Source organism: Aquarana catesbeiana, linkage group LG11 (genome assembly GCF_042186555.1).
Source record: "Aquarana catesbeiana isolate 2022-GZ linkage group LG11, ASM4218655v1, whole genome shotgun sequence".
Classification (NCBI taxonomy): domain Eukaryota; kingdom Metazoa; phylum Chordata; class Amphibia; order Anura; family Ranidae; genus Aquarana; species Aquarana catesbeiana.
Window position 1 is genome coordinate 7,296,684 of NC_133334.1, and position 12,342 is coordinate 7,309,025.

The 12,342-nt window shown below is 49.7% G+C and overlaps 1 protein-coding gene across 1 annotated transcript in view; it reads right to left on the reverse strand.

Moving 5' to 3' along the window:
• Positions 1–12,342, reverse strand: part of TRIM66 (tripartite motif containing 66) — an 81,093-nt gene that overhangs the window by 62,521 nt on the left and 6,230 nt on the right. The window contains exons 2-5 of the mRNA XM_073606035.1: positions 8,753–8,888; positions 6,546–6,675; positions 1,837–1,953; positions 656–770 (exon numbers count right to left, since the gene is read on the reverse strand). Coding sequence (XP_073462136.1) covers positions 656–770; positions 1,837–1,953; positions 6,546–6,675; positions 8,753–8,888 — 498 coding nt within the window. The remainder of the gene's footprint in view (positions 1–655; positions 771–1,836; positions 1,954–6,545; positions 6,676–8,752; positions 8,889–12,342) is intronic.

Genomic DNA, 12,342 nt, shown 5'->3' on the forward strand with positions numbered 1-12,342 from the left:
GAAAGAATAAGAATTTTTCGGCAGTGCACGTCTAACGTCCAGCATCATCTAGCGCTTTCCTCCCCAGCCTGACTGTCCCTGGCCCCTCCCCTTACATTCATTTCAGAGGCTCAATGTCACATGTTGACATTACCTGGGGGGGGTGGTCTGCATGCTAATGAAGCCTTCCTAGGAACGCCTACTTCACCAGACAGACTCCACCCATCGAGGCATTTGGATATTTGCATAACTCCTCCCATGAGCCAGCCCACTGCTTGCATAAGGACTGGGGGCTCCTGAGAGGAGTGCTGAGGCCGGGTGCTGAGATGCTTTTGGGATGCATAGAGATGTCCACTGATGACATCACAGAGCCAAAAAAAAAAAAAAGTATGTAATGAAAACAGAAAGGCTTTATTTAAAAAAATGTGATCAGCATATTGATGGGTTATTTTCATTTCATTAAAAAAATGGTGACAATAAGCAGCGCCACTGTCTATGGAGGTGACATAAGACAGACGTACTGATGGGAAACACTTTCCATGAAATTAGTGACATAACACAGAACATCTTTCCCCTGCTCTGCGTACTCCTCCTGCCCCCGCTCTCCCCCACTCTGCGTACTCCTCCCGCCCCCGCTCTTCTGTCTTCCTGCCCCCATGGCGGCGCTCTTGCTCACCTCCAGCTGCTCCAGCAGGGAGTTCATCCTCTTGGTCAGCTCGTTAATAATCACCATCTTGGTCATCTTGATTTGGTTCTCCACCTTCCGCTGCATGTGTTTTATTTCATACAACCTGAGAGACACAAGAGGAGAAGTGTCAGGATGTGTCGCCATCCCCGGAGTCTGCGGGAGTCTGCGGGACCGCCATTTCTCAGCTCGTCCCAGGAGTCTCCAGCAAAGTGTATATTAAGGTGCGTGCATTCTACATATTGTGTCCATGTATTACTTCTCACAGAGATCACAGGACTCCCCCTGCTATTAGCTGCTTTTCTCTACAGAAGGACGGCGCCATGTTTGTTCAGGCATCATCCAGGGTCACCACCTACTTCCTAAACTGAGATGACACAACCATGTAAATCCTGGTACCTCAGCACTTCTTGGCAGTGTTCACAAATAACTGACAAGGATCAGCCCCCTGCTCCCGAATCTCACCTTACTTGCTACAAAGTTACAATGTACAGTCTGATCACTGGGGGGAGGGGAGACTGAGGAAATGCTTCCTCCTCCTTCTACAAAGTTACAATGTACAGTCTGATCACTGGGGGAGGGGGGGCTGGGGAAATTACCCCTCCTCCTTCTACAAAGTTACAATGTACAGTCTGATCACTGGGGGAGGGGAGACTGAGGAAATGACTCCTCCTCCTTCTACAAAGTTACAATGTACAGTCTGATCACTGAGGGAGGGGAGACTGAGGAAATGACTCCTCCTCCTTCTACAAAGTTACAATGTACAGTCTGATCACTGGGGGGAGGGGAGGGGTCACATAGCGCCCAATGGCAGCATCTTCTGGTGTATGTAAACTCAATAACAATTAACTTCTCTTGTTTTCTCCCTTGTAGTCTTTTTCACATCCCATTGGAAGCATTTTGTTTTATCTGTTCAATAAGCTCAAAGAAAATAAAAAAATACCTGTTGATCCTGCCAGAAATTCAGAGCTGTCCTGTGTCCTCTGCACACTTCCTGTGTAAGTGCCCCCCGCCTCCCACCCGCACACATCTCTTATTTTGGACTACAGAATAATTAGCCTTTATGTTGTAGAGAGCTAATTGTGGGAGGGGTTGAGTATTTTAGCAAAAGACAACTGGGCAGGGCTGACACCTTTCAGTCTCCAGCAATGGTGAGACAAGTTCTCACTCACCGGTCCTCTATCTGCTTCCCGGCCGCTTGCACAACGATTTTCTTCTCCTCCACTTGCGTGACAACATTTTCCAGCAGGACCCGCTGATTCTGCAGAGCCTCCTCCAGCCTCCGGAACCTGAGAGGACGACACAGAAATCTCACTGAGGAGCCCCCCGACCCGTCTAACCGAGCAGAGAGGTTGTTCTAGCAGCCAATCAGACTACAGCATTCCATACAGATCAGTCAACAATGATAGGTTCAATTCACAAAACTTTAATGCAAGGATAAAAATATCTGTCATTTTGAAATCTTGTTGGACTTAACGGAAACCATTCCATCAGTGACCCCTGCGCTCCCATTCCATCAGTGACCCCTGCGCTCCCATTCCATCAGTGACCCCTGCGCTCCCATTCCATCAGTGACCCCTGCGCTCCCATTCCATCAGTGACCCCTGCACTCCCGTTCCATCAATGACCCCTGCACTCCCGTTCCATCAGTGACCCCTGCGCTCCCATTCCATCAGTGACCCCTGCGCTCCCATTCCATCAGTGACCCCTGCGCTCCCATTCCATCAGTGACCCCTGCACTCCCGTTCCATCAGTGACCCCTGCACTCCCATTCCATCAGTGACCCCTGCTCTCCCATTCCATCAGTGACCCCTGCGCTCCCATTCCATCAGTGACCCCTGCACTCCCGTTCCATCAGTGACCCCTGCACTCCCATTCCATCAGTGACCCCTGCACTCCCATTCCATCAGTGACCCCTGCGCTCCCATTCCATCAGTGACCCCTGCATTCCTGAGATCTCCAGTCACCCCTGCACTCACGTGATTCTGTGCTCCCCTAATCTCCCCAGTGACCCCACTGCCATCAATGACCTTGTTGTTCCTGAGTCCTCTAATGACCCCTGCCCTCCTGTGGCTCTGTGTCCCCATGCTCTCTATTGACCTCAGTGCTTCTGTACCTCCAGTGACTCTGTGACCTTCTAAACATTCCAGTGATCCTAGTATACTCCAGAGATCCCAGTGTCTCCAGTGATCCCAGTGTACTCCAGAGATCCCAGTGTCCTCAGAGATCCCAGTGTCTCCAGAGATCCCAGTGTCTCCAGTGATCCCAGTGTACTCCAGAGATCCCAGTGTACTCCAGTGATCCAAGTTTCTCCAGTGATCCCAGTGTACTCCAGTGATCCCAGTGTACTCCAGTGATCCCAGTTTCTCCAGAGATATCAGTGTCTCCAGTGATCCCAGTTTCTCCAGTGACTATATGACACCTGGGTGCTTCGGTGACCCCTGTGTCCCTGTGCCTCCAGTCACTTTGTGACCCCTGGGCACTCCAGCAGCCCCCAATGTCTTCAGTGACCCCAACACTCCTGTGCCTCTATTGACTCTGTGCCCCCTGTGTACTCCAGTGCCCCCAGTATTCTCATGCTTCCAGTGACTCTGTAACCTCTTTGCACCCCATTGACCCCAGTGTCTCCAGTGACCCCAGTGCTCCTGTGCCTCTAGTGACCCTGACCCCTGTGCACTCCAGTGACCCCCCAGTGTTTTCAGTAACCCCAGAACTCTTGTGCCTCCAGTGGCTTCTTGCCTTGTGTCTCCTTGCCCTCCTATGTCATATCCAGTGACCCCAGAGTATCCTTCATCACCTGTGACCCCAGAGTATCCTTTATCACCCGTGACCCCAGAGTATCCTTCATCACCTGTGACCCCAGAGTATCCTTCATCACCGTGACCCCAGAGTATCCTTCATCACCCGTGACCCCAGAGTATCCTTCATCACCCGTGACCCCAGACTATCCTTCATCACCTATGACCCCAGAGTATCCTTCATCACCCATGACCCCAGACTATCCTTCATCACCTATGACCCCAGAGTATCCTTCATCACCCGTGACCCCAGAGTATCCTTCATCACCGTGACCCCAGAGTATCCTTCATCACCCGTGACCCCAGACTATCCTTCATCACCTATGACCCCAGAGTATCCTTCATCACCCATGACCCCAGACTATCCTTCATCACCCATGACCCCAGAGTATCCTTCATCACCCGTGACCCCAGAGTATCCTTCATCACCCGTGACCCCAGAGTATCCTTCATCACCCGTGACCCCAGAGTATCCTTCATCACCCGTGACCCCAGAGTATCCTTCATCACCCGTGACCCCAGAGTATCCTTCATCACCGTGACCCCAGAGTATCCTTCATCACCCGTGACCCCAGAGTATCCTTCATCACCCGTGACCCCAGAGTATCCTTCATCACCCATGACCCCAGACTATCCTTCATCACCTATGACCCCAGAGTATCCTTCATCACCCGTGACCCCAGAGTATCCTTCATCACCCGTGACCCCAGAGTATCCTTCATCACCCGTGACCCCAGAGTATCCTTCATCACCCGTGACCCCAGAGTATCCTTCATCACCCGTGACCCCAGAGTATCCTTCATCACCGTGACCCCAGAGTATCCTTCATCACCCGTGACCCCAGAGTATCCTTCATCACCCGTAACCCCAGAGTATCCTTCATCACCCGTGACCCCAGAGTATCCTTCATCACCTATGACCCCAGAGTATCCTTCATCACCCGTGACCCCAGAGTATACTTCATCACCCATGACCCCAGACTATCCTTCATCACCCATGACCCCAGAGTATCCTTCATCACCTGTGACCCCAGAGTATCCTTCATCACCCGTGACCCCAGAGTATCCTTCATCACCCGTGACCCCAGAGTATCCTTCATCACAGTGACCCCAGAGTATCCTTCATCACCCGTGACCCCAGAGTATCCTTCATCACCGTGACCCTGAGTATCCTTCATCACCGTGACCCCAGAGTATCCTTCATCACCCGTGACCCCAGAGTATCCTTCATCACCCGTGACCCCAGAGTATACTTCATCACCCATGACCCCAGACTATCCTTCATCACCCATGACCCCAGAGTATCCTTCATCACCTGTGACCCCAGAGTATCCTTCATCACCCGTGACCCCAGAGTATCCTTCATCACCCGTGACCCCAGAGTATCCTTCATCACAGTGACCCCAGAGTATCCTTCATCACCCATGACCCCAGAGTATCCTTCATCACCCGTGATCCCAGAGTATCCTTCATCACCCGTGACCCCAGAGTATCCTTCATCACCGTGACCCCAGAGTATCCTTCATCACCCGTGACCCCAGAGTATCCTTCATCACCCGTGACCCCAGAGTATCCTTCATCACCCGTGACCCCAGAGTATCCTTCATCACCTATGACCCCAGAGTATCCTTCATCACCCGTGACCCCAGAGTATAGTGCATCACCCATGACCCCAGACTATCCTTCATCACCCATGACCCCAGAGTATCCTTCATCACCTGTGACCCCAGAGTATCCTTCATCACCCGTGACCCCAGAGTATCCTTCATCACCCGTGACCCCAGAGTATCCTTCATCACAGTGACCCCAGAGTATCCTTCATCACCCGTGACCCCAGAGTATCCTTCATCACCTATGACCCCAGAGTATCCTTCATCACCCGTGACCCCAGAGTATCCTTCATCACCCGTGACCCCAGAGTATCCTTCATCACCCGTGACCCCAGAGTATCCTTCATCACCCATGACCCCAGACTATCCTTCATCACCCGTGACCCCAGAGTATCCTTCATGACCGTGACCCCAGAGTATCCTTCATCACCCGTGACCCCAGAGTATCCTTCATCACCCGTGAGCCCAGAGTATCCTTCATCACCCGTGACCCCAGAGTATCCTTCATCACCCGTGACCCCAGAGTATCCTTCATCACCCGTGACCCCAGAGTATCCTTCATGACCGTGACCCCAGAGTATCCTTCATCACCCGTGACCCCAGAGTATCCTTCATCACCCGTGAGCCCAGAGTATCCTTCATCACCCGTGACCCCAGAGTATCCTTCATCCCCGTGACCCCAGAGTATCCTTCATCACCCGTGACCCCAGAGTATCCTTCATCACCCGTGACCCCAGAGTATCCTTCATCACCCGTGACCCCAGAGTATCCTTCATCACCCGTGACCCCAGAGTATCCTTCATCACCTGAGACCCCAGAGTATCCTTCATGACCGTGACCCCAGAGTATCCTTCATCATCGTGACCCCAGAGTATCCTTCATCACCCGTGACCCCAGAGTATCCTTCAACACCTATGACCCCAGAGTATCCTTCATCACCCGTGACCCCAGAGTATCCTTCAACACCTATGACCCCAGAGTATCCTTCATCACCCGTGACCCCAGAGTATCCTTCAACACCTATGACCCCAGACTATCCTTCATCACCGTGACCCCAGAGTATCCTTCATCACCCGTGACCCCAGAGTATCCTTCATCACCTATGACCCCAGAGTATCCTTCATCACCCGTGACCCCAGAGTATCCTTCATCCCCGTGACCCAAGAGTATCCTTCATCACCCGTGACCCCAGAGTATCCTTCATCACCCGTGACCCCAGAGTATCCTTCATCACCCGTGACCCCAGAGTATCCTTCATCACCGTGACCCCAGAGTATCCCCAGAGCATCGCGTGACTCCTTGTGACTCCAGAACCTCATGTATAACTTAGCATCCTATGACTCCGGTGTACCCTGAGCCCCTCTGTGACCCCGGGGTCTCTATGCAGCCTCAGGTACACTTCTGTATCTCCTGAACTGCCTCTCCCTGTGAATACGGACCCCAGTCCATGACAGTCCCCCCTTGACTCTCCCACCTGTGATCCTTGTGCTCCAGGACGAGGCAATGGCGGCAGATCAGACTGTCACACGTCTCACAGAATAACTTCAGCGTCTCCTGAGTGTGAAGGGGGCAATACATGGGGTTCCCGGAACCACCGTCAGTCCCTGCGGAGCAAAACACAAAACTTCAAACACTTTACAAAGGAACATTCTGAAGAAGAGATTGCAGTCTAAAGATTAGGATGATCATTTTTTCACATTTTTTTTTGTAATTCCCTGAATACAGAGTGCGGGAAAAAGCTTCTCCTTCCATTTCAACCATCAGGTGGTCCTACATTTTATTAGGGGAAAAATAAAAACAGAATGTGATTGGCTGCTCTCTGTTAAAGGGCCAGTTCTCCTTATTCCATCTTTACCTTCATAGGGGTACAATAATGTAATTCTGACCATATACAGCGGGGAAAATAATAATTTGCTTCACTGCAGATTGTGTAAGTTTTGCCCACTTACAAAGAAATGAAGGGTCTATAATTTTTATCATAGGTGTATTTTATATGATAGAGACAGAATATCAACCAAAAATCCAGAAAAAACACACATGATACAAATGTTATAAATGGAGTTTCAGTTCAGTGAGTAAAATAACTATTTGATCCCCAAGCAAAACATGACTTAGTAGTTGGTGGAGAAACCCTTGTTGGTGATCACAGAGGTCAGACGTTTCTTGTAGGTGGTGACCAGGTTTGAACACATCTCAGGAGGGATTTTGGTCCACTCTTCTTTACAGATCTTCTCAAAATCCTTAAGGTTTCTTGGCTGCCCCTTGGCAACTCGAAGTTTCAGCTCCCTCAATACATTTTCTATGGGATTAAGGTCTGGAGACTGGCTAGGTCACTCCATGACCTTAATGTGCTTCTTCTTGAGCCACTCCTTTGTTGCCTTGGCGGTATGTTTTGGGTCATTGTCATGCTGGAAGACCCATCCATGACCCATCTTCAGTGTTCTGGCTGAGGGAAGAAGGTTCTCATCCAAGATTTTACAATACATGGCCCCATCCATTGGCCCCTCAATGCGGCGAAGTCGGCCTGAACCTTTAGCAGAAAAACATCCCCAAAGCATCATGTTTCCACCTCTGTGCTTGACTGTAGGGATGGTGTTCTTTGGGTCATAGTCAACACTTTTGTTCCTCCAAACACGGCTTGTCCTCCTCCTCAAGAAGGCACATGTACAGTCATGCCAATGAACATCTAAATGATTCAGAGAAGAATTGGGAGAAGGTGCTGTGGTCAGATGAGACCAAAATTCAGCTCTTTGGCATTAACTTGACTTGCCGTGTTTGGAGGAAGAAAAATGCTGACTATGACCCTAAGAACACCATCCCTACAGTCACACCATCCCTACAGTCACACACAGAGGTGGAAACATGATGCTTTGGGGATGTTTCTCTGCTAAAGGTACAGGCCGACTTTGCCGCATTGAGGGGCCAATGGACGGGGCCATGTATTGTAAAATCTTGGATGAGAACCTTCTTCCCTCAGACAGAACACTGAAGATGTGTCATGGATGGGTCTTCCAGCATGACAATGACCCAAAACATACCGCCAAGGCAATAAAGGAGCGGCTCAAGAAGAAGCACATTAAGGTCATGGAGTGGCCTAGCCAGTCTCCAGACCTTAATCCTATAGAAAATGTATGGAGGGAGCTGAGACTTCGAGTTTCCAAGAGACAGCAAAGAAACATAAGGATTTAGAAGGTCTGTAAGATCTGTAAAGAAGAGTGGACCAAAATCCCTCCTGAGATGTGTGCAAACCTGATCACCACCTACAAGAAACGTCTGACCTCTGTGATCTCCAACAAGGGTTTCTCCACCAAATACTAAGTCATGTTTTGCTTGGGGATCAAATACTTATTTTACTCACTGAACTGCAACTCCATTTATAACATTTGTATCATGTGTGTTTTTTCTGGATTTTTAGTTGATATTCTGTCTCTATCATATAAAATACACCTATGATAAAAATTATAGACCCTTCATTTCTTTGTAAGTGGGGCAAATCTACACAATCTGCCGGGGAGCCAATCAGTATCCCCCCCCCCTCCACTGTATATGGCAAATTTATGGCAATTTCAATTATTTCAACCAAAGTAACCAGTCAATATCCCTGATTTATAAATTTGACCCCTATGGCTATTGTTCTAGGGGGCGCTATGTTTAGGTGCAGCTCATCATCCTGCATTGTACCTGTCCTTTGCTGCAGATAATGTTCTCCGCTCCCCTTGCTGTGCCGGTGCTGCTCAGCGCAGGTGCTGCACAACCACTTGTTACAGCGCGTGCACAGGCTGTGGGCGGGGTTCTTCTCCGCGCATTCGTAGCAGCTCTGAAACGCAAACAATATTTATATCACATATATGGGGTAATGTAAAGACGACTCACCAATATGCAAATGAGCTGATTTCCTGCCCCAGAAGAGATGCAAGGGATGTAGAGAGGGAAGGGTGTGCAGGGGATATAGGTGGGAAAGGGGTGCAGGGTAAGAAGGGGGTGGATGTAGGGCAGGAAGATGGTACAGGGGATGCAGGGAGGGAAGGGAGTGCAGGGGATGGAGGTTGGGAAAGGGTGCAAGGGATGCAGAGAGGGAAGGGAGTTCAGGGGATGTAGAGAAGGGAAGGGAGTGCAGAGAATGAAGGTTGGGAATAGGGTGCAGGGGATGCAGGGAGGGAAGGCAGTGCAGGGGATGTAGAAGGGATAGGAGGGCAGGTAATACAGGTTGGGAGAGGGTGCAGGGGATGCAGGGAGGGAAGGCAGTGCAGGGGATGTAGAAGAGAAGGGAGTTCAGGGAATGAAGGATGGGAATAGGGTGCAGGGGATGCAGGGAGGGAAGGAAGTGCAGGGGATGTAGAAGAGAAGGGAGTTCAGGGAATGAAGGATGGGAATAGGGTGCAGGGGATGCAGGGAGGGAAGGCAGTGCAGGGGATGTAGAAGAGAAGGGAGTTCAGGGAATGAAGGATGGGAATAGGGTGCAGGGGATGCAGGGAGGGAAGGAAGTGCAGGGGATGTAGAAGAGAAGGGAGTTCAGGGAATGAAGGATGGGAATAGGGTGCAGGGGATGCAGGGAGGGAAGGCAGTGCAGGGGATGTAGAAGAGAAGGGAGTTCAGGGAATGAAGGATGGGAATAGGGTGCAGGGGATGCAGGGAGGGAAGGAAGTGCAGGGGATGTAGAAGAGAAGGGAGTTCAGGGAATGAAGGATGGGAATAGGGTGCAGGGGATGCAGGGAGGGAAGGAAGTGCAGGGGATGTAGAAGAGAAGGGAGTTCAGGGAATGAAGGATGGGAATAGGGTGCAGGGGATGCAGGGAGGGAAGGCAGTGCAGGGGATGTAGAAGAGAAGGGAATGCAGGGAATAAAGGTTGGGAGTGGGTGCAGGGTGCAGGGGATGCAGGGAAGGAAGGCTGTGCAGGGGATGCAGGGAGGGAAGGCAGTGCAGGGGATGTAGAAGGAAAGGGAGTGCAGGGAATGAAGGTTAGGAATAGGGTGCAGGGTGCAGGGGATGCAGGGAGGGAAGGCTGTGCAGGGGATGTAGAAGAGAAGGGAGTGCAGGGAATGAAGGTTGGGGGAGGGTGCAGGGGATGCAGGGAGGTAAGGGAGTGCAGGGGATGTAGAGAGGGGAAGGGAGTGCAGGGAATGAAGGTTGGGAATAGGGTGCAGGGGATGCAGGGAGGGAAGGGAGTGCAGGGGATGTAGAAGAGAAGGGAGTTCAGGGAATGAAGGATGGGGGAGGGTGCAGGGGATGCAGGGAGGGAAGGCAGTGCAGGGGATGTAGAAGAGAAGGGAGTGCAGGGAATGAAGGTTGGGAATAGGGTGCAGGGGATGCAGGGAGAGAAGAGTTTATAGGACTTTTAGGCAAGGAAAGCAGTGATAGGGATACAATGAAGGAGGGGGGTTCAGAGATGTTGAGAGGAGTCAGATTACTCTTTATAGCTCAGGAAACATAAAGCAATCTCACCTCTTTCTTGTTCGGTGCTCTGTATGGCCGATCCTGTATACACAATACACCCCTCATTGTCTGTAATCACCTATCCTAGTGGTCATTTTTTTCCAACGTATAATCACATGATATACAGTGCCTTGAAAAAGTATTCATACCCCTTGGAATTTCCCACATTTTGTCATGATACAACCAAAAACGTAAATGTATTTTATTGGGATTTTATGTGATAGACCAACACAAAGTGTCACATAATTGTGAAGTGGAAGGAAAATGATAAACAAAAAAATATGAGAAAAGTGGGGGGGGGGGGGGGGGGCATTTGTATTCAGCCCCCTTTACTCTGATACCCCTAACAAAAATCTAGTGGAAACAATTGTCTTCAGAAGTCACCTATTTAGTAAATAGAGTCCACCTGTGTGTCATTTCATCTCAGTATAAATACAGCTGTTCTGTGAAGCCCTCAGAGGTTTGTTGGAGAACCTTAGTGAACAAACAGCATCATGAAGGCCAAGGAACACACCAGACAGGTCAGAGATAAAGTTGTGGAGAAGTATAAAGCAGGGTTAGGTTATAAAAAAATCTCCCAAGCTCTGAACATCTCACGGAGCTCTGTTCAATCCATCATTGGAAAATGGAAAGAGTATGGCGCAACTGCAAACCTACCAACACATGGCCGTCCACCTAAACTGACCGGCCGGGCAAGGAGAGCATTCATCAGAGAAGAGCCAAGAGGTCCATGGTAACTCTGGAGGAGCTGCAGAGATCCACAGCTCAGGTGGGAGAATCTGTCCACAGGACAACTATTAGTCGTGTTCTCCACAAATCTGCCCTTTATGGAAGAGTGACAAGAAGAAAGACATTGGTGAAAGAAAGTCATAAGAAGTCCTGTTTGTAGTTTGTGAGAAGCCATGTGGAGGACACAGCAAACATGTGGAAGAAGGTGATCTGGTCACATGAGACCAAAAATCAACTTTATGGCCTAAAAGTAAAACACTATGTGTGGGGAAAACTAACACTGCACATCACCCTGAACACACCATCCCCACCGTGAGACATGGTGGTGGCAGCATCATGTGGTGGGGATGCTTTTCTTCAGCAGGGACAGGGAAGCTGGTCAGAGTTGATGGGAAGATGGATGGAGACAAATACAGGACAATCTTAGAAGAAAACCTGTTAGAGTCTACAAAAGACTTGAGACTGGGGCGGAGGTTCACCTTCTAGCAGGACAACGACCCGAAACATCCAGCCAGAGCTACAATGGAATGGTTTAGATCAAAGCATATTCATGTGTTAGAATGGCCCAGTCACCGTCCAGACCTAAATCACATTGAGAATCTGTGGCAAGACTTGAAAATTGCTGTTCACAGACGCTCTCCATCCAATCTGACAGAGCTTGAGATATTTTACAAAGAAGAATGGGCAGAAATGTCCTCTCTAGATGTGCAAAGCTGGTAGAGACATCCCCAAAAAGACTTGTAGAGAAAGGGGGTTCTACAAAGTATTGACTCCGGGGGGCGCCATACAAATGTCCCTCCCCCACACTTTTCACATATTTATTTGTTTCATTTATCATTTTCCTTCCACTTCACAATTATGTGACACTTTGTGTTGGTCTATCACATAAAATCCCAATAAAATATATTTACGTTTTTGGTTGTAACATGACAAAATGTGGAGAATTTCAAGGGGTATGAATACTTTTTCAAGGCACTGGGGGTTTAGTGAACCCCGATTTAGGCGTGTCTGGGACACTTTAGCTGTTCCCACTCTTTGTGGATTTCCTCGATCTTAGGATCGGGCGTTCCTTCATTTGTCTCTTCCTCTGCCTATCGGACTCCTCAGTC